A 22,565-nucleotide genomic window follows, 5' to 3' on the forward strand; every position below is an offset into this window, starting at 1 on the left:
TCTCGGGCTTGCGTCTTCCGTTTCCTCAGCAATGTTGACACTTTTTGACATATGTATCCTTCACCTCCCCTGTTCCAATGGGTTCTATTCTAAATGGGATTGTTTCCTTGGTTTCTTTTTCTGATAGACAGTAAGTGGTGTAAAGGAGAACTGTTGAACAAACTGAACATCTCACTTTCCTGGGGTCACTAACAGAGGCAGCAGTAAGCACTTAGTAAACTAGGGAATGAATAAATGTGTAAAAATGGAGCTTAATATGCCTTAAACATTACTTTTAATAAAATTATCAAAATTAAGTTCAAATACAGCTCAAAATGGCCAATAAGAAGTGTTACTCATTTTGGTATAAAATGATTACTCTGAAATAAAGGTGAACAACTTTAACAAATCAACATATTCTCATTAAAAGAAAAACGTGTTTGTGTGTGCGTATACATATAACACAGGCATATATCTATTCCTGCTTTCCAGAGTAATCACCACTGACTTCCTCTGGTCTTGAGGGCTTCTGTCTACCCTTCTTCAGAGGTCTCTGTCCTAATCCATCAAGTAGAAATCCATAGAAGAGCAAATCAAACACAATGCTACCAAGACCGAGAATTCGCTCTATCATCCTGATCAAATACCAAATTTCCATCCTAAGTTCTATGCTTAGGTGTTTGATTTGGAGGAAATTCCTGAATTACACATGGATTATGTACCCAGTGTTCCTGTTAGTGACTCAGTACCCACATTTCTATGATACTAGACATTCTATACCAAATGAAGAAATAATTTCAGCTGGGTACGGTGGCTCCTGCCTTAATCCCAGCCTTTTGGGAAGCCAAGGGGGGGCAGATCGTGAAGTCAGGAGTTCAAGACCATCCTGACTAACGTGGAAAAACCCCATCTCTACTAAAAATGCAACAGATTAGCTGGGCATGGTGGCAGGTGCCTTACATTCCAGCTACTCAGGAGGCGGAGGCAGGAGAATTGCTTGAACCCAGGAGGCAGAGGTTGCAGTGAGCCACGATCACGCCACTGCACTCCAGCCTGGGCAACAGAGCGAGACTCTGTCTCAAAAAAATAAATAAATAAATAAAAAATAATTTCCATAGTCCACAGTAACAATCAGCTCATACTGTTGTCAAAATGTTGTTTTAAAGCCAGCATTTGTTTTAGATTTTGGCATTTTAAAAATCAAGTTTAATACATTTACTTAGTGGAGTATTGTTATTTCCTGAGTCATTAAATTAATGGTACTCTTGGTATCGCCTCCAGTGTGTCTTAAATCTTAAAATCAAAGAAATATGGTTATTTTAATTATACCTGATTATCACGTTAATTCTGGGGGAAAGATCCATTTCGAGTTTGATGGCTGCCTATTTTTGGTCACTATGCGATGATTCCAATCAGGGATTTACTTAATGATGATAAAAACCAGTTAATTCCTACCTTGGACTTTATTTTTATCAGCTCCCTTCAGTTTCTCCCCTTATCCACCTGCAACCACTTTCTCTGAATTTCATTCCACAGCAAGCAAACACACCACGTCCCGTCTCATCTATTAGTAACAAGAAATGTCCCCCAGCTGCGGCCCGCTCCCTGAAGGAGACTTGCACATTTTCTGTTGGACGGAAGTAGTATGCATCATGCAGCTTGTTTCCCCTTCATGGACATTTAAATTGTGGGTTCGTTACTATTAAAAACCCGAATCGGTTAATATCCTTGAAGAATCCCTTGGCACATTAGTGCGAATAACTCTTGGCATGTGACGTTTATTGAAGGTAGGGTCCTTACAGAGGTCAAGTTAACATGAGGTCATCAGCGTGGGTGCTAATCCCGTGAGTGTTGTCCTTGCAAGAGGACGTTTGGGCACAGGCACAGAGGGAAGGGATGTGGGGTAAAGGGTGAATGCCACGTGAACATGAGACAGTCACCGAAAGCCGAAGAGCGAGGCCCGGGCAGCCCTTCCCTCCCGGCCTCGGAAGGAACCGACCCTGCCAACAGCCGGGTTTTGGACTCTAGCCTCCAGAACCAGACAATGTATTTCGCCTAGCTTAAGGGGACTGCTATGGCAGCTCTAGACAACTATCATACCTCACCTATACTCAACATCAAGTCTGTTGAGTTTTGCTTTTTTCTATTTAGTGGAGGAGTCTTGCTCTGTTGCCCAGGCTGGAGTGCACTTGCGCAATCCAGGCTCACTGCAACCTCTGACTCCTGGGTTCCAGCGGTTCTCCTGCCTCAGCCTCCCAAGCAGCTGGGACTACAGGTGACGCCACCCCACCCGCTAATTTTTTGTATTTTTAGTAGCTGTGGGGGTTTCAACATATTGGCCAGGTTGGCCTCAAACTCCTGATCTTGTGATCTGCCCCACCCAAAGTGTCAGGATTACAGGCATGTGCGCTGTGACTGGCTGAAGCATGTATTTAAAAGGCTAAAGCTAAGCAAATGGAAACTAGAGAATTAAGAATCAGAGTTATTTTCATATTTATAGTACATGAAATAAGTCTTATATCCAACAAGCCAATAGATAATGTATTAAAGGTTATGCTTTTAGAGTCAATTTATCACTGACCTTCCTGTTGGAAGCACACTTTAAGAATACCCAATATTCTTAAAATGGTATCACAAAGTGTAGGAGCATCTTAGTGACACCAAATTATAACTGTTTTTGGTGGCCGGGGCGCGGTGGCTCACGCCTATAATCCCAGCACTTTGGGAGGCTGAGGCGGGTGGATGACGAGATCAAGAGATTGAGACCATCCTGGTCAACATGGTGAAACCCCGTCTCTACTAAAAATACAAAAATTAGCTGGGCATGGTGGTGTGTGCCTGTAGTCCTAGCTACTCGGGAGGCTGAGGCAGGAGAATTGCTTGAACCCAGGAGGCGGAGGTTGCGGTGAGCCGAGATCGTGCCATTGCACTCCAGCCTGGGTAACGACAGCGAGACTCCGTCTCAAAAAATAAAAAAATAAAAAAAAAAGATAACTGCTTGTGGTGTTGCAATATTGATTTTAAAATTCCTTCCTAGGCCAGGCGAGGTGTCTCACGCCTGTAATCCCAGCACTTTGGAAAGCCGAGGCAGGCGGATCACAAGGTCAAGAGATAAAGACCATCCTGGCCAACAGGGTGAAACCCCGCCTCTACTGAAATACAACAATTAGCTGGGTGTGGTGGCGTGTGCCTATAGTCCCAGCTACTTGGGAGGATGAGGCAGGAGAATTGCCTGAACCCGGGAGTCAGAGGTTACAGTGAGCTGAGATTACACCACTGCACTCCAGCCTGGCGACAGAGCCAGACAACGTCTCAAAAAATAAAAAATTAAAAAAAAAAATTCCTTCCAAAAAACAATGATCAGTGAGGCATATTTGTCACTGATCATTCTTCTGTTAATAAGGTTATCCCGTTGAAGGACTGCTTTCCATCTTTTTCATTCATTCTGCATGAGTTAGGATGTGGGCTTTCAGGTTACTTGACTGAGTAAACTTCTTCCTACAGCCTTCAAAGGGACACGCAAAACGTTTCTCCCCCGTGTGGATGCGCACATGCGTACGCAAATTGAAATCCAGGGAGAAGCGCTTTCCGCACCCCGCGAAAGTGCACTGAAACGGCCTCTCTCCCGTGTGAACCACGAAATGCCTTTTAAGTTTTGAGCTCTCAGTGAACGCTTTCCCACACTCTGCACAGACGTGGTTTCGGGGCCCGTGAATGACGACATGCTTTCTCAGGGCAGCCAGATCCCTCAACTTTTTGGTGCATCCACTCTGAGGACAAGCAATGGGGTCCAGACCGCCACGTTCCTTATTTACAGGGAGCTTCTTGCTCGCAACTTCTGCGAGCTGTTTAGGATCTGATAAGTCCATGCCAGGTATCCCTCCAGGTGGAAGCTTCTTGCTGGTCGTGTACTCAGAATACTCAAGTGAATTCTCTCCAACAATCTTCTGAGGAAGCTCTTCCTTTACCCCTTTATTTACATATTCTTCCAAAGAACATTCCAGAAGGGAGCTTGCTTCGAAAACCTTTTGAGTAAGCTCCTGTTCGGATTCTTTCTTTAGGTACTGCAAGGACATAAAAAACGTGTCCTCTTCCAGGCTGGGTTGAGAGAACTCACCCCTTACGATGCATTCTATGTAACAGTCCGAGAAATCGTCCTCTCCAGGAGCCCGAAGGCCAGGCTCGGGGCTCAGCCCGTCATCACACATGGCCCACCCCGCGCCGACAGGCTCCGTTTGCGCCTGCAGGTCTTGGCTGGCCCGGCCCTGCCTCGGCTTAAGCCCACTGGCGGTTCTCCCATGCAGCTCTTTCTGGCCCCTTGTCTTGTCCCTTTTCTTCACTTGCTGGCTCATGTTTTCCTGCCTGTGTCCTCCTCGAAGGTTTACACCAGGATCCAGGTAGTAGCGATCTGGGCAAGCTGTCTTCAGCAAACACCTGCTTTATGATAATAACCTTCAGTTAAAATAGATTCCAGCATCAGAGCCACTGTCAAAAACTGACCTCGAACATGTTTTCCAGTAATACAACAGCTACATTCCCATCTTCTCCGATAGACTAACCAAGAGACAGAGAATGAGCTCTTGTGTAAGACCTGAGTCATAAACAGATCTTATCTGGGTGTCCCCGCAAGTGACAGGAATTCTCTCCAACCATTTTGCTCACCTGACACGTACTGCGTGGAACTATGTGCTGGCTCTACTTTAGGCTACACAGTTTGTGATCCATCAGCAAGCAGGCAAACGTCTACGCCTCCACGGGGCAGACGTACTCATGACCACCGAAAATACATAAGCAACGTATGCCGCGCGGTACAAGGTGACTACGTGCAAAAGAGGTACAAGGTGACTACTTTCCTAGCAGGGGCTGGTAGGAAACAGAAGCCTGCCCTAGTAAACAGGGCACTCAGGCAAACCTTCACTGAGGTGGTTAGTGGCAGCTGGTTAAAAGCCTGACGGTGGGTGAGGCAGCAAGTCTTGTTTTCTTATGTAACGCGGTCATGAAATTCACATTAAATAATGCACGTAAGGTGCTTAGCACAGATCAGGGGGCACAGCGAATGCCGACTGCTATGTGAGCTTGTGTTATTTCATTACTTTTTTATTCATTCTATACGCATATGTTGGATCCTGCTACGTGCCAGTTTCTTTCTAGATCAGGGTGGTAAACTTTTTCTGTCAAGGGCCAGATTTTAGCTTTCTGGGTCCTGTGGTGTCTGGTGAAATTATTCAGCTTTGTCAGTGCAGTGCAGAAGGCGTCAGGTAACACACGAGGAATGAGGCTGGCTTTGCTCCAATAAAACAGGGAGACAGGCCCATGGGTCGCTGTGTGTCCACTGATTGTTCTGGAAGATGGGGATCCACAGAATAAGACACATGAAATTCATGGTACTCCAGCCTTTTAGGAATTCATGCCAAAATAAAGGCACAGGGTGGCTTGGCCCTGAAGAGTTTCCCATCATTTCCTTAAAAACCTAACAGCAGGCTGGGCACGGTGGCGCACGCCTATAAGCCCAGCACTTTGAGAGGCCAAGGCAGGTGGATCGAGGTCAGGAGATTGAGGCCATCCTGGCTAACATGGTGAAACCCCATCTCTACTAAAAATACAAAAAGTTAGCTGGGCGTAGTGGCATGCGCCCGTAGTCTCAGCTACTTGGGAGGCCGAGGCAGGAGAATCACTCGAACCCAGGAGGCAGAGGTTGCAATGAGACAAGATCCTGGCACTACACTACGGCCTGTGCGACAGAGCTTGACTCAGTCTCAAAAAAAAAAAAGAAAAAAAAAAATCTAACAGCAACATTATAAAAGTTATAGCATGAATATGTTATTGCTTCTATTATAAAAGTTTCTTGCTTAATGTTATAATTGTGTGCCTGATAAAAGACCTCCCTATTTATTGTCCCGATGTCTTTCTGTAGGAAGAAAAATTATATGCTTTTAAAAAAGAGGAAAAAGTTGTGGGATGAAAATTAACAGCTTGAAAATACTTTTAAAAAGCCACATTAAAAAAACAACACCTACACAGAAGCATGCCATTTACTTTTGGTAAAAAACAAATATATAGAATAAAAATGAAATGTGTTTCAACTGCAAGGGAAGGGCTTAAGATTTCTTAAAATGTATTAAAAATATGTAATACATATATGTGAAATGCTACCAATGTTAGTATTTTTTGTGTCCTTTTTTTTTTTGAGATGGAGTTTCGCTCTTGTCGCCCAGGCTGGAGTATGTACAGTGGTGCAATCTCAGCTCACTGCAAGCTCCTGGGTTCAGGTGATTCTCCTGCCTCAGCCTCCTGAGTAGCTGGGATTACAGACAGCTGCCCACCACCATGCCCAGCTAATTTCTATATTTTTTAGTAGAGATGGGATTTCACCATGTTGGCCAGGCTGGTCTCGAACTTTTGACCTCAAGTATCTGCCCGCCTCGGCTTCCCAAAGTGCTGGGATTACAGGTGTGACCCGGGCCTGTGTCCTTCAAAAAGGTGAAATTAGGGCTGGGTACGGTAGCTCATGCCTGCCAGCACTTTAAGAGCACGAGGGTAGCGGATCTGGCCAACATGGCGAAACTCTGTCTCTACTAAAAATACAAGAAATTAACCGGTGACACACACCTGTAATCCCAGCTACTTGGAGGCTGAGGCTGCAGTGAGCCAGGACTGCACCACTGCACTCCAGCCTGGACGATAAGAGTGAGACTCTGTCTCAAAAACAAACAAAAAATAGCAATACAAAATACAATAAAAAGGTGAAATTAGCTAGGGAGATCCCAAAATATTTATGGAGCAGAATCCTAGCAGCCCTGGAGAGTAATTACTAGGATGAAACACGAAGCTGCTCTGCCCAGTGAGTCCGTTTAACACACAGCCTGTGCACGCCAGCTCTGCAATGCTCAGTGTGAAAGCTTTTCAGTGCCCTCGTGACACTTACAGAAAATGCTTATTGGAGCATTTTGGAATTTGAATTTTTAGACTTCGGATGCTCACATGGGGTATTTTGCAAATATTCAAACAGTGAAAAAAAGTCTGACATCCATAATACTTCTGGTCCCAAGCATTTTGGATAAATAATACTAAACCTGTAACGGCAATGTAACTGACTCCCGGCTCTCTCCAACCTCACCTCTTGCCATCTCTAGCTCTTGTATTTCATTATTCAGCCATAATAAACTTTTTCCAATAAATCGTGGAATCGGTCTACTGCAAATTCTCTTTTTTTTTTCTCACTAAAACACTGCCCACCCTTCAACATGCAGAGGCTTCTCTCCCATCCATACTGAGATGCCCAGACCTCACCTCCTCAGGCAGACTTCTCCGGATTCTTAGGCTCGGTTGAGTTCCAAGCTAACTGTCCCCCCAGATCCCTATTTTACACGGATCAGACCACTGGCACCCCTCACTTCAAGTCTGTCTTACCTGCTAGACTGTAAGCTCTACAGGAGCTAAGTCTTCTGTCTTGTACATACAGGTTCCAGCGCTCAGTACATTTGTCTAGTGAGATGAAATCAGGAGTATGCATTAGTCACTGTGCTGTTGATCTGATTTCACAGCCCTATACAATTACTTTACTAGGAATTTATTTGAGAGTTTAGGCAACTTAATGTAGAAGTTTCAAGAGCTGGCTGTTAACGATGAGAGGTGTTATATAGAAAGGAATTCCAAAGGCCAGGCGTGGTGGCTCATGCCTGTAACCCCAACACTTTAGGAGGCTGAGGTGGGTGGATCCCTTGAGCCCAGGGGTTGGAGACCAGCCTAGGCAAAATGGCAAAACCTCATCTCTACAAAAATGAGTCTAATCAGACTACAGCTGCACTTCAGCTCAGCGATGGTTAGGTCTGAATTCCCAAGGGAGGCAGTGGGCGGATGGGCTTGCACAGCTGGTCCCAGCTACTCAGGAGGCCGAGGTGGGAGGACCCGTGGAACCTGGAAGGCAGGGGTCGCGGTGAGCCGAGAACACACCACTGCACTCCAACCTGGGTGACAGAGTGAGATCTTGTCTTAGAAAAAAAATAAAGGTGCCTCCTAAGAGAGGTGTTTTCTTTATGAATTTACCAAGTTTCAAATATGGTCCTTACCTTTCTTTCTTTTTTTTCTGAGAGGGAGTTTCACTCTTGCTGCTTAGGCTAGAGTGCAATGGCGCAATCCCGGCTCAAGCTATTCTCCTACCCCAGCCTCCAGAGTAGCTGGAATTACAGGCATGAGCCACCACGCCCAGCTAACTTTGTATTTTTAGTAGAGATGGGGTTTCCCCATGTTGGCCAGGCTGGTCTCCAACTCCCAACCTCAGGTGATCTGCTTGCCATGGCCTCCGAAAGTGCTGGGATCACAGGCGTGAGCCACCGCTCCGGGGTGGTCCTTACCTTTCTAAGCTAAATTCTTGTCAGATCTCCGAGCATTATGCTATTTCTCATAGCAATATACAAGCTTGGAAGGATGACATATAAAATTAACATGGTAATTGACTATAAGAAAACTGTTTATATGGCAAGCAAATTTCTCTTCGCAGAAACAACTAGTTATGCTTCACTCAAGACAGTGATTCTGTTCTGAGAAATATATCTTTAGGTTGCTGTGTCGTCAGAGTCTACGCAGACCTAAACGGCACCGCCTGCAGCACACCCAGGTGACATGTTTGAGGCTCTAAATGTGCACAGCATGTTACAGCTGTGAGTATGGCAGGAACTGTGACACGACAGTACTTGTGCATAGAAACATATCTAACCATAGAAAATACCGTAAAAAAGATGAAAAACGGAGCTCACAGGACTGGCAGTGGCTCTAGGTGACAGAGGGGTGAGTGAACGTGAAGGCCTGGGACCCCCCTGTACGCAGCTGTGGGCTTTGTAAGCACTGCACACATAGGCATATTTTAAAACTTATTAAAAAATTTGTCTTTTGGGCCGGGCGCGGTGGCTCACGCCTGTAATCCCAGCACTTTGGGGAGGCCGAGGTGGGTGGATCACGAGGTCAAGAGATCGAGACCATCCTGGTCAACATGCTGAAACCCCGTCTCTACTAAAATACAAAAATTAGCCCGGCATGGTGGCGTGTGCCTGTAGTCCCAGCTACTCAGGAGGCTGAGGCAGGAGAATTGCCTGAACCCAGGAGGCGGAGGTTGCGGTGAGCCGAGATCGTGCCATTGCACTCCAGCCTGGGTAACAAGAGCGAAACTCCGTCTCAAAAAAAAAAAAAAAGTCTTTTTTGAATAATAAATTAGCTTTACCTACTACAACATTTTAACTTTATTTTTTTAGTTTTGAGAGTTTGCTCTGGTTGCCCAGGCTGTGCACAATGGGATGATCTCAGCTCACAGCAACCTCAGCCTCCTGAGTAGCTGGGACAAGGGGCATGTGCCACCATGCCCGGCTAAGTTTGTATTTTTAGTAGAGACGGGTTTCTCTACGTTGCCTCGGCTGATCTCGAACTCCTAACCTCAGGAACTCCGCCCGCCTCAGCTTCCCAAAGTGCTGGGATTACAGGCGTGAGCCACGGTGCCCTGCCTGTTTTTAACCTTATACAGGTTTAAAGTTTGTAGCTGGGCGGTGGCTTATACCTGTAATCCCAGCACTTTGGGAGGCAGAGGTGGGGGGGTGGATCACTCGAGGTCAGGAGTTCGAGACCAGTCTGGCCAACATGGGGAAACCCCAGCTTAAAAGAAAAAGTTTGTAAACATTCTCTTTTGTAGTAACACGTAGCTTAAAACACATTTTTTTCAAATGTACAAAAATATTTTTTCTTTATATTATCATTCTATAAGATTTTGTCTTTGTAATTTTTTTTTTTTTAGCTTTTAAAAACTTTTACGTTAAAAACTTTAGATACAAACACACACATGAGCCTACGCCTACATAAATTCACGACCATCAAGATATGATCCCAGCACTTTGGGAGGCTTCTGAGGTCAAGAGTTTGAGACCAGCGTGGCCAGTATGGTGAAACTCCGTTTCTACTAAAAATATAAAAATCAGCGGGCCATAGTGGCGCATGCCTGTAATTCCAGCTACTCAGGAGGCTGAGGCAGGAGAATGGCTTCAACACTGAAGGTGGAGGTTGCAGTGAGTTGAGATCAGGCTACTGGACTCCCCGTCTCAAAAAAAAAAGTCACTAGGCCACAGGAATTTTTCAGCTTTTATAATCTCATGGGACCACCGTAGTATACGGGGTTGCCCATGCACTGAAACGTCCTTATATGGAACTTGACTGTACATGGAAAACACACGGTAAACAGCGGATGTGGACAAAAGCTTACATAGCTTGCTGTGGGACTGACAGTAAAGGGTAAATAAAACATTTCAGATTGAGAAAAATGCTAAGAACAAACAAACAAACAAACAAACAAAAAAAAAGAGTATGAAAGGGCAAGTAGTGGGGACGACACTTGGGCATGAATGTCTGGAAAAGGCCCCCAAAGAGGGGGACATCGGAGCCAGATGTGGGCAGGAGGAAAAGTGCCTGGCGCGGGAAGAGACGAGCGAAGGCCGCCGCCGGTTCCAGGCTGCGGGGAAGGAGGCGCTCCAGGCTCCCACCGGTGTGGCCCGCAGGAAGGTGGCGGCTGGGACCAGGCCCGGGGGCGGGGCTGACCGTGCGCCGCGGGACCCTTTGCATTCCATTCCAAGACCCAGGGAAGCCATTACAGGGTTTCCAACCCGCAAACACTACGCTTTCTTAGGTTAGAAGATGCGCCGGGCCGCTGCCCGGAGAATGACCGGATTTGGGAAGAAGAGAAAAACCCTATTAGATTTAGGAATCCCGGGAAGGGCCCCAGTGGTTTGGAGCAGGTGGTGGCAGAGATGAAACGCAGGGAGGACGGGAAGGAAACGGGAATCAAAAATGAATTTCGCAGGGCGCGGTGGCTCCCGCCTGTAATCCCAGCACTTTGGGAGGTCGAGGCGGGCGGATCACCTGAAGTCAGGAGTTCGAGACCACCCAGACCAACATAGTGAAACCCCCGTCTCTACTCAAATACAACAAATAGTCGGACGTAGTGGTGCACGCCTGTAATCTCAGCTATTCGGAGGCTGATGCAGGAGAATCACTCGAACCTGGGAGGCGGAGGTTGCAGTGGGCCGAGATCGCGCCACTGCACTCCAGCCTGGGAGACAGAGGAGACTCCGTCTTCAAAACGAAACCAAACCAAAAAACGCGAGTGTCCTAGGTTTTTTGCTAGAGCAATTTGGGTGGAGGGTATTGCCCTTTCCAGAGGTAAGTGGAGAGGAAAAGAAAGGGAAAATCCTGGTGTCTTGATCACAGTGTAAGCATGTCACTATGAAAGAGACCTACGCATATATCGTAAACAAATATATTTAGCGCGGCGCGGTGGCTCACGCCTGTAATCCCAGCACTTTGGGAGGCCGAGGCGGGTGGATCACGAGGTCAGGAGTTCAAGACCAGCCTGTCCAAGATGGTGCAACTCGTCTCTACTAAAAAAATTTAGCCAGGCGTGGTGGCAGGTGCCTGTAGTCCCAATTACTCCGGAGGCTGAGGCAGAGAATTGCTTGAACCCGGAGGCGAGGGTTGCAGTGAGCTGAGATCCCGCCACTGCACTCCAGCCTGGGTGACAACAGCGAGACTCCGTCTTAAAATATGTATATATATTTAAAAATGTATATATGTATTTAAAAAATGCAACTAGATTTCCTAAGTTGCATTTTTAATTTTGTTTCAAAACTTCATGCAAGTATGCAAAATAAAAAATGCAGTTTAGGAAATCTCCGCCAGACCCTCGCTTTCTGGAGAGCTATTACCTCCCCCGTCCGCCTGTTTTCAAAGTTTGAGGCCAGAGACCCACGACAGCCACGGGCCACCGCAGGGCGACGCCTAGAAGTCCTCGGGCGAGCCCTGGCTCCAAGATGCGAACGGCGCATCCCCTCCGTGACCTTCCAACCCTGGGGACCAGCGCGTCCTAAGTGGTGAACAACGCATCCCCCTTCTCCCCACTGGGGAAAAGTCCGTGAAACAAGACTCACCCGTGAGACCGCCAAGCACTGCTAGTCTCGACGCCACCTCTTCCCAAACGGAGACAAAGGAGAGCGCAGTGGAAACGTGCGCTGCCCTGCGCCCCTCCCCAGACCCACCTCCCGCCTGACGCGGCCTAATCCGGCTACACCTACTCAGCCCCGCCGGGGTAGGGAGGGCGTGGCCCGCCCCGCCTTGGGAGCCGCCCGGGAGCCACTCGGCCTCTGCTCCCGGCACCTGGGCGGCGCGCCCACCTTTATCCCGGGGCCCCCGGCACCCGGCCCGCGCCTTCTCCCTTCAGCCCGGGCCCCCGGCCCCCGCGTTCTCCCCTCAGCCCGGCCCCCCGGGCCCCCTTCCCCACGCGTTCCCCCCTCAGCCCGGCCGCGGGGCGCTGCGCCTAAGCCACGTGGAGCCTCCTGCGCCCGGACGCCCGGCATTAGCACGTGGTGAGTTCTCAATACACGTCTGTGGAACAATCACGTTTACGCTTTTAGGCCGGGCGCGGTGGCTCACGCCTGTAATTCCAGCACTTTGGGGGGCCGAGGTTGGAGGATCACATGGGTCAGGAGTTCGAGACCAGCCTGGCCAACGTGGCGAAACCCCGTGTCTACTAAAAATACAACAATTAACCGGGGGTGGGGGTTCGAGCCTGTAGTCTCAACTACTCGGGAGGCTGAGGCAGGAGAATCGCTTGAACCCGGGAGGAGGAGGTTGCAGTGAGCCGAGATCGCGCCATTGCACTCCAGCCTGGGTGACAGAGCCAGACTCCGTCTCAATAAAAAGCAAGACCAAACATTTCTGCTTCCGCAGGTTGGGGAAGTGAAAATCAATCGGAGGAGGCAGTTTTTACCCCTGGAAATAGAGGTTGACTCGAACGTCCACCACCGCGCCGTCCTCCCAGTTGCAGATAAAATATGACTGCGTTTTGTTTTCTTTTTCCTGTTTCTGGCTGTTAATGTGGCTCTACTGCTAAAGGCAATACAACTCACCTTGAAAACAGCGGTCAGTCCACGCTCACCGTTGTCTACAGTGAAATGCAGTAGTTTGCGTAAGTAACACTTGAACAAAACCCAAATCGGTGTTTAAAAACCTCCAGCCCTTTGGGAGGCCGAGGCGGGTGGATCAGGAGGTCAGGATATCGAGACCATCCTGACCAACATGGTGAAACTCCGTCTCTACTAAAAATGCAAAAATTTCATCCCAGCTACTCGGGAGGCTGAGGCAGGACAATCGCTTGAACCTGGGAGGAGGAGGTTGCCCTGAGCCGAGATTGCGCCACTGCACTCCAGCCTGGCTGACAGAGGGAGACTCGGTCTCAAAAAAAACAAAAACAAAAAAAAAAACAGAACAAAACAAAACAACAACAAAAACCTCCCAAACGTTGACTTGAAGCTCTTCTGCGTATGTACCTGGGAGCAGTTCTCCATTTTTTTTTTAAGTCTGTTTCTGAATAAGCTTCAATTCTGAGGTTTGGCAATAAGAGATAATTTTCAGTGAAGGAAATATTTATTATTCCCTGATCTCCAGTAGGCACAGTAGGGCCCCTCCATTTGAAATCCGATTGTAATAAAGCTTCCTTGGTTCCTTACCTTACAAGGCGGGCTTACCAGTCAAACGGCTTCTGGCCTATCTCTACCTTGTCTTGCTGTGTGTGGTCTCTTTGAAACTACAGAGGCACATTCTCAGGTCAGGTTTCCAGCAGCCATTTTTTTCCCTTGGAGATAAAAATGTTAACATTTGGGTTTTCAATAAGAAATACTTCAATAACTGAGAAATGTTGAACAGAGCCTCCTCTCTAAGCCTCTAAGTGTCAATGTCATCGAAAGCCCGTTTCCTTACTGCATGAAACACACAGTTGAAGCAGAGGATCCTTTCTCTGGGCTACAGAAACCCACCCTTCATCACTCCCTTTACGATTCGCACAGTGCATCCCATAACCTGGATCCCCTCCCCAACCACTGATCCCATCTGGTCACTGGGGTGTGGCTCTGGGAATCAGCATGTTTAGAAACCTAATTCTCCATTTCACACCGCACCTCTTACATGGATTATTTTTGCTCCCATTATCCTTCAGCTTTCCTTTCCACAGCCCTGAAGAAGTAAACCAGAATGAATGAACTCATCTGTTGTGACATAAACTCAGCTAAAAGGAAGTTTAATTTCTCCTAAAAGAGCTAGAGAACCAATTAAACTGAAGTAAAAGTGGGCTGTCTTTTGAAATTGACCACAAAGAGGGTGGTGCATAGAAACAACGTTTTGGATTGCCGGAATTTTAGTCACAGTGATTCTTCTGCCAATAGCATCATGGCCATTAAAAAAAAATTGTATTTTGACAATGTTATCTGTCTTACAAATCAATATTTTCCTTAAAACCCTTAAAATGCAAACACCATAAATACACATTAATTCAGTCTACACAGATTTGTACTTCTCCCCTAGACAGGTGGGCGGAGGTTCTGGGCCCCGGTGGATAAGTATTCTTGCCTCGTGGGGTTTGAATGCGGAATGGACGGGTCAGAACAGCAGGGTAAGAACTAGATTGAGGTGAGTAACTCACTGGTCTGCAGCAAATTTAAGGGGTGCGAACCCCCCAGGTAATCAGTGTTAGTAACATTTTAACATGGCATGTAAACGAATCAAAATTAATGCAAAAATTTGTGGTGAACAAAATAGTTACATGTTGGATAAAGGCAGAGTCAGAGGATACCAGCCAAATAATCATGTTTGTAAAAGTCACAATGCAGCTATGATGAGCACAATGAAGGACAGGTGTGTGGTACTCTGAGCGCTGGAATTTAGGGAAGTTTCCCCTGATCTGCAGGAATCAGCCTGGAGGTCAGAGCCTCCCTGACAGGAGAGAGGATTCTTGGGGAACGACCTGAGGGGTGAGTGGAGGGGAGTGTGAAGAGGCCCTGCAGGCCCAGACTCGGACCCAGTAGGTCTGGGAAGAACTTAGATCTTCAGTCCAGGAGCCCTGGGAATGGAATATTGTAAGAAAACATGCCTTATCTATAAATGCTTGTTAACCTTAAACTTGTAAAACATTTCATTATTAGAGCTTCAGTTTATCTCTATTTAATTTAGCTGATTTTTTTTTTTTTTTGAGACGGAGTTTCCCTCTTGTTACCCAGGCTGGAGTGCAATGGCTCGGTCTCGGCTCACCGCAACCTCCGCCTCCTGGGTTCAGGCAGTTCTCCTGCCTCAGCCTCCTGAGTAGCTGGGACTACAGGCATGTGCCACCATGCCCAGCTAATTTTCATATTTTTAGTAGAGACGGGGTTTCACCATATTGACCAGGATGGTCTCGATCTCTTGACCTCGTGATCCACCCGCCTCGGCCTCCCAAAGTGCTGGGATGACAGGCGTGAGACACTGCGCCCAGCTGCTAATATTAATTGAATACATGCATAGTCTCATTTAATCTTGAAGTCTAATTTACAAAATGGTTATTTTTGGTATTATTATAATGTCACTTGCATTTAAAAATAACCCTGAGGCACCAAGAAACTTCACACACGCTTAAGTGTCTAAATTCGGATTAGAACCCAAATGTTGGCTGGGGCTGGTGGCTCACACCTGTAATCCTAACACTTTGGGAGGCCCAGGTGGGCGGATTGCCTAAACTCAGGAGCTGGAGCCCAGCCTGGGCAACATGGTGAAACCCCACCTCTACTAAAATAAATAAAATAAAGTAAATAATTTAAAAAGCCGGACATGGTGTCAGGCGCTGTACTCCCAGCTCCTCAGGAAAGTGAGGCAGGAGAATTGCTTCAACCCAGGAGGTGGAGGTTGCAGTGAGTGGAGATCACGCCACTGCATGCACTCCAGCCTGGGCAACAGAGCTCAACTCCATCTCTAAAAACAAACAAAGGAACAAAAAACCAGCAACGACAGAAGAACCCAAGTATTCTGACTTTGAGATGTGTCATTCTGGTCTAATACAGCATTTTACATTAGGGTATTCTGCCAACCCTGTGGTTGTATTTTTCATTTAAAAACTCTCTCCCATTATTATTTGCTGTGATGTATAATGCCTTTTTACGGACCTGTTTGACCCTGATAGCACCTTATGAGCTGTTATTATCCATTTTATGGACGAGGAAATGAGAAGGCAGGAGTGACAAATGCCTTGCTCAAAGCCCTATAGGTATTAGTTTGAGGAGCAGAGTTTAGAACCCAAATCTTGCTTTCCTGACACAAAAGGTAAAGGTAAAGCTAATTTTCCAAGTTCAGTCAATTGTTTAAAGAGCTTGTTGTTAAGTGTATTTTTAGAGTTTCTGTGAGTAAAAGAATAACCCAGCAGTCAGTAATGTATTTTCTACTTGGAATCTGATGTCTTAGTATGGTATGATTTTTAAAAGGCATATTTAACTCTATTTTAAAAGATCAGTCTAGGTAGAATCTAAAATCTAAATGGAAGTTCTTTGTTACTTCACACTGAGAAGAATGAGACTTGTCATCATACTGTTGTGTATTTTCACAAACTTGTGCTCCTTAGATAAAGCCGTGACCATGTAAATATCGTCTTATTTCATTGTGAGAATTCAGCAGTGGGTCTAGGTATAGCTCCGAAAGGCTAATTTTTAGACCCCAGCTTCTCCTCAGGCTTTAGCAATGATGTGTTCATGCTATTTTTTGGCAGTTTCATAAGATTTTTTCTCTTTTTTTTTTGAGATGGAGTTTCACTCTGGAGTGCAACGGCACCATCTTGGCTCATTGCAACCTCCACCTCCCAGGTTCAAGTGATTCTCCTGCCTCAGCCTCCCAAGTAGCTGGGATTACAGGCGTGCCACCACGCTGACTAGTTTTGTATTTTTAGTAGAAACCAGGTTTCTCCATGTTGGTCAGGCTGGTCTTGATCTCACGGCCTCAGGTGATGAGCCACCTGGGCCTCCCAAAGTGCTGGGATTACAGGTGTGAGCCACCGCGCCCGGCCACAGTTTTTTCTTCTTTTTAAGAATGGACTGTTGCTGTGGTTCACATGTTTGTGTCCCTGCAAAAGTCATGGATTGAAACCAACCCGATGTGATGGTGTCAAGAGGTGTGGCGTTTGGGAAGCAGTTAGGTCACAAGGGCTCTGCCCTGGTGAATGGAATTGGTGTCCTTGTAAAGGAGGCAGGGGGGAAGCCATTTTACCCTCCACTGCATGAGGTCATACAGAAGGCACCATCTCTGAGTGGGCCCTGGACAGGCACCAAGTCTGCTGGCTCTTTGATCTTGGACTTCTCAGCCTACAGAATTACAAGCTATACATTTCAGTTGTTTAAAAATTAATTGATCAGGTGCAGTGGCTCACACCTGTAATCCCAGCACTTTGAGAAGCCAAGGTGGGTGGATCACCTGAGGTCAGGAGTTCGAGACCAGCCTGACCAAAAAGGTGAAACCCCGTCTTTTCTAAAAGTACAAAAAATGGGCTTGGTGGTGGATGCCTGTAGTCCCAGCTACTTGGGAGACTGAGGCAGAGAATTGCTTGAACCCTGGAGGTGGAGGTTGCAATGAGCCGAGATTGCACCATTGCACTCCAGCATGGGCAACAAGAGCAAAACTGCGTCTCAAAAAAATCAATAAATAAAAGTGACTCAAAGTATTTTGTTATAGCAGCCTGAACAGACGACAACTGTTCTGTAACTTCCTTTTCCCCAAACCGTCCTTGCCTTTATACTAACAAACCTACCAAAACTGGGCTTATCTGGAGCAAATTTTCTGAGCTCGCTCTGTCTTGTTTCAGATCATCACTCAATTTTCCCTCAGAAATTCTGGAGTCAACCTCAGATGGTGTGGTCTTTTTTAACTTTTTATTTTGACGTATTTTGGATTTATAGAGGAGTTGCCAGGATAGTCCAGAGAACGTCCATATATACTTCACCCAGCTTCCACTAATGTTAACATCCCACACAACCAATGTACATTTATCAAAATACAGAAATCAACGGTGGGTCAATACTATCACCCGAACTCCTGAGTTTATTTGGTCTTTTTTTATTTGTTCTAGGATTCGATCCAGGAGACCGTTTGCCTTTAGGACATGGTTAATGCACAGATACCATCTCCACAGTCTCATTCCAGTTCTAGCCTAGAAAGTGTCATTGATACCTTGGGACGGCCTGGCTGATACCAGCCTTTCGATACAATTTACCACACCCTCTTTCCAAGTGTATGCCTTTCACATAATCAATAATCACCACTTGTAGGAAAGCCTTTCTTTTTTTTCCTTATTTATTTATTTATTTATTTTTAAAATTTTTATTGGATTTTAGTTTCTGGGGTACATGAGCAGAGCATGCAAGACAGTTGCGTAGGTACACACATGGCAGTGTGCTTTGCTTCCCTTCTCCCCTTCACCCACATTTGGCATTTCTCCCCAGAGAAAAGCCTTTCTTTCTTTCTTTTTTTTTTTTTTTGTCAGGCTGGTCTTTTTTTTTTTTTTTAATTTTTTATTGGATTATAGGTTTTGGGGTACATGAGCAGAGCATGCAAGACAGTTGAGTAGGTACACACATGGCAGTGTGCTTTGCTGAGAAAAGCCTTTCTTATGGAAAGTCAGTGTTGTGGCTTCCTACGTAGGATTGACTGGGCTTTAGGAACGCATTTTATATCATGTGATCAGCCTTGAGAGGTCTTTTGCATCCACAATGTGGATTTTAAATCGATAACTTCAAAATGCACACCTGCCCAGGAAAGTTGTGGCACACTGGACCCTCCAGGTTTTACGAGGTCTGTACAACAATTTGTTTATTGTTTTATATTATGTCTGAAATGGTGAAAATAAATGGTATCAGCGTGTAAATAATATAGGCTCCACCTTATTTGGGCAAAGAAAAAAGTCGGAAGTAAGTAGTTGTAGGGCACACAGTTCTGGATAGTTTTCTTTTTAATTTTAGGATTTAAATCTCTGATTTTCATTATGAGTTGGAACCAATTAGCGACCAGTGTTTTGTAATGGTCAGAAGGGTTTGAAAATGCTTTGATATGTTTGTGTTTAGAAATGGATTAATATGAGCCAATGTGTGCACATCAGGGACTCAGATGATATTTGATTTGGAACTTAAATTTTTTTTTTTTTTAGCTAAAAAAAAAAATCAACCAAATGTGCTTTAGAAAAGGTTGATTTAGGTGACGTACTCAAAGTTTGCTCTGTCGCCCAGGCTGGAGTGCAATGGCAGGATCTCCGCTCACTGCAACCTCCGCCTTCTGGGTTCAAGCGATTCTCCTGCCTCGACCTCTGGAGTAGCTGGGAATACAAGTGCCCGCCACCATGCCTGGCTAATTTTTGCATTTTTAGTAGAGACGGGGCTTCATCATATTGGCCAGGCTGGTCTCGAACTTCTGACCTCATGATCTGCACCCCACCCCCCTTGGCCTCCCAAAGTGCTGGGATTACAGGCGTGAGCCACCGCGCCCTGCGGTTTATGTTCTTTGTGAGCCTTTTCACTACTGATGGTATTAGCAGCCAGAGTGTTGGGGATGAGTAGAGCTAGAAGAGAGGGCAGCCCAGGACCAAAGTTGAATTACCCAGTTTACAAGTGCGTTTTGTGAAGGAAGAGCTAAGTGAGGAGCGAGCGGTAAATCAGAATGCAAGAGAGGGGCGGTCAGGTATGGAAGATTGTGGTATCGCGAACTAACAGGAAAGGATTTTGGTTTCAGTGGATTTTCTGCAGGGTCCTGATAAAACTTCTTCACTACTGCTGAGACTTTCTCCAATGAATGCAGCCAAGGACTAGGTTTCCAACGGGGTTCTGGGTGTATATTTATTCTTTCCTTAAAAAAAAAGAGTCAAGAGAGGCCGGGTGCGGTGGCTCACGCCTGTAATCCCAGCACTTTGGGAGGCCGAGGCGGGTGGATCACAAGGTCAAGAGATCGAGACCATCCTGGTCAACATGGTGAAACCCCGTCTCTACGAAAAATACAAAAAATTAGCTGGGCATGGTGGTGCGTGCCTGTAATCCCAGCTACTCGGGAGGCTGAGGCGGGAGAATTGCCTGAGCCCAGTAGGCGGAGGTTGCTGTGAGCCGAGATTGCGCCATTGCACTCCAGCCTGGGGAACAAGAGCAAAACCCCGTCTCAAAAAAAAAAAAAAAAAAAAAAAAAGAGTCAAGAGAAAAAAAGTCAAACCACTGCCACGGTAGGATACTAAAAGTATGTCTTCCTGGCCCAATGCAGGAGGGCTTTAGAACTTGGAAGGGGGCTCCCCTGTGCCTTCCTGGGTATAACCTCTAGGATGGCGATTCTCCTTCCCCCAGCCCCTAGGCTTTCACCCAGAAAGGTCAACCATACATTTCAAGAAGGGAAATTTTTTTTTTTTTTTAGATATAGTTCAGTGGCGGGATCTCAGCTTACTGCAATCTGCACCTCCTGGGTTCAAGCAATTCTCCTGCCTCAGCCTTCCCAGTAGCTGGGACTAAAGGTGTGCACCACTCCACCCAGCTAATTTTTTGTATTTTTAGTAGAGATGGGATTTCACCCTGTTGGCCAGGATGATCTCAATCTCCTGACCTCGTGACCCACCTGCCTTGGCCTCCCAAAGTGCTGGGATTACAGGCGTGAGCCACCGCGCCTGGCCATTTGTTTTTGAAATTGTCATAGAAAAGAATTCTCAGATTCCAAGAGGAGATAATTTCAGCCCTGGTTCCTGATCCTTTTTCTGAACTCCTCCCCTGTGTGAAGCCTCACTTCTTTACCAACATGTTAGTACTGAGTCCTGTGGGTTCAATCTTTTCAATGTGCCTAAATATTCTTTTCCCTCCCACCTCTGTGTCTTCCTTGTGTTGCTTTTACCTGCAAGCCTTTTCACAGGTCTATTTCAGGATATTAGATTGTTGTTTTTGTTAATATGTTTTACTACTTACAATGTGTTCAGAGAGAAAGTAGAATTGTATATTTAATATCCTTTCAATGTTACCACTTTAATTATTTCTAATAACATTGAATGGCTTATATTTTCTCAAGCAAAGGGGTCCCTAGGCATTTATATGTCCCCCTGTAGAAGTGCCAGGGTTTCTAAACTGACTCTTCTTCCGATATGGATGTTTCTTCAGATAGATTCTTTTTTTTTTTTTGTTTTGTTTTGAGACGGAGTCTTGCTCTGTTGCCCAGGCTGGAGTGTAGTGGTGCGATCTCGGCTCACTGCAACCTCCGCCTCCTGGATTCAGGCACTTCTCCTGCCTCAGCTTCCGGAGTAGCTGGGATTACAGACCCACACCACAATGCCCAGTTAAAGTTTTTGTATTTTTAGTAGAGACGGGGTTTTGCAATATTGGCCAGGCTGGTCTTGAACTCCTGACCTCAGGTGATCTGCCCACCTAGGCCTCCCAAAGTGATGGGATTACAGATGTGAGCCACCATCTGGCCAACAGATTGTTCTCGACGTCCGCGTCTCAGCTGCTACAGGGCCTGCCTTCGTCATTATCTGTAACTGTAACCCATTCAGATTCTCAGTTAGAAGCCTCCACCTCTGTGTCATTTCCAGGTTTCCTGTCTCACTTCCAGCATGTCCCATCCCACAGCTGGCCATACAGGGACCTGAAATCTGATGCCTCAATTTCTTTCAGTGTCTTAACTTCTCAAGTCTTTATTTCCTGTCAGACCTGCCTTAGAGTACATGGCCCATCATTTTATTAATTCCTTTACATGTACGTATTATAATCCTTCATCCCAAGCTCTAGGGGCACAAATGTTTCTAAATTCAGATTAAAAATATTGTAGAAAGATACTGTTATATAGTATCATCTTCAGTGAAACTGATGATGATTCTCAAATAAGTGGGATTAGTAAAGGCTCTAAATAACTTTGCATCTGTTCGGGCTGCGTTTCACTGCCAAGTGAGTTTTGGATAACTACCAACAACCAACTTGCATTTTCTTTTTTTTTTTTTTTTGAGACTGAGTTTCGCTCTTGTTACCCAGGCTGGAGTGCAATGGCGCGATCTCGGCTCACCGCAACCTCCGCCTCCTGCGTTCAGGCAATTCTCCTGCCTCAGCCTCCTGAATAGCTGGGATTACAGGCGCGCACCACCGTGCCCAGCTAGTTTTTTATATTTTTAGTAGAGATGGGGTTTCACCATGTTGACCAGGATGGTCTCGATCTCTTGACCTCATGATCCACCTGCCTCGGCCTCCCAAAGTGCTAGGATTACAGGCGTGAGCACCGCGCCTGGCCCCAACTTGTATTCTCAAAGCTCTTTTGGATTTTGGAATTGCGCGTAGAGATTGTGGACCTGGACCTTAAACTTCCTTGCACCATTTTCAGTCCATTTACTCCCCAGTAAAGCTGCCAGCCTGTAACTCAGCCACCAAGCAGCTGAACAAAATGTACAGCTAAGAATCTCCCATGAAATCACGACCACTAGCCACTGGGGGACCCCTAGTGATGGCGATGGAAGATTCTCACCAAGCCTCCGAGGTTCCCACAACCCTCCCGAGGCTTTCACGGCGCTGGTGGAGATGCTTTTGGGTTCCCGACACAACAGTATACTCATGCCTGAACCATTTTTCTTTTTTTTTTTTTATATATTATGGTGAATAAATTATGTTGATTCAAAGCTGTGTGTGTCGGTAGGTTAAATAAACTATTATTTTATTTTCACGATAGTAGCAAGGGTGTTAAACGTCTGTGTTGTAAAAGGGTCTTGGTCATGGGGG

The 22,565-nt window shown here is 46.1% G+C and overlaps 1 protein-coding gene and 1 long non-coding RNA gene across 3 annotated transcripts; one reads left to right on the forward strand and one right to left on the reverse strand.

Moving 5' to 3' along the window:
- Positions 1-255: 255 nt before the first annotated feature.
- Positions 256-11,988, reverse strand: ZFP42 (ZFP42 zinc finger protein). Of its 2 annotated transcripts, none has more exons than XM_035292452.3 (3): positions 11,940-11,988; positions 7,390-7,464; positions 256-4,416 (listed from the first exon to the last, which is right to left on the reverse strand). In XM_035292452.3, exon 3 carries the CDS (start codon positions 4,329-4,331, stop codon positions 3,420-3,422), a length of 912 nt encoding a protein of 303 aa, XP_035148343.1. In that variant the 5' UTR covers positions 4,332-4,416; positions 7,390-7,464; positions 11,940-11,988; the 3' UTR covers positions 256-3,419. The 2 variants fall into 2 exon arrangements, with proteins under 2 accessions (XP_035148343.1, XP_035148344.1); XM_035292453.3 differs by having other exon boundaries at positions 3,269-4,413.
- Positions 11,989-12,143: 155 nt separating this feature from the next.
- Positions 12,144-13,286, forward strand: LOC144581898 (uncharacterized). The gene is made up of 3 exons (XR_013533309.1): positions 12,144-12,374; positions 12,739-12,976; positions 13,133-13,286. It is a non-coding gene; the product is annotated as an uncharacterized LOC144581898 (long non-coding RNA).
- Positions 13,287-22,565: the final 9,279 nt, after the last annotated feature.

This window comes from Callithrix jacchus, chromosome 3 (genome assembly GCF_049354715.1).
Source record: "Callithrix jacchus isolate 240 chromosome 3, calJac240_pri, whole genome shotgun sequence".
NCBI lineage: Eukaryota > Metazoa > Chordata > Mammalia > Primates > Cebidae > Callithrix > Callithrix jacchus.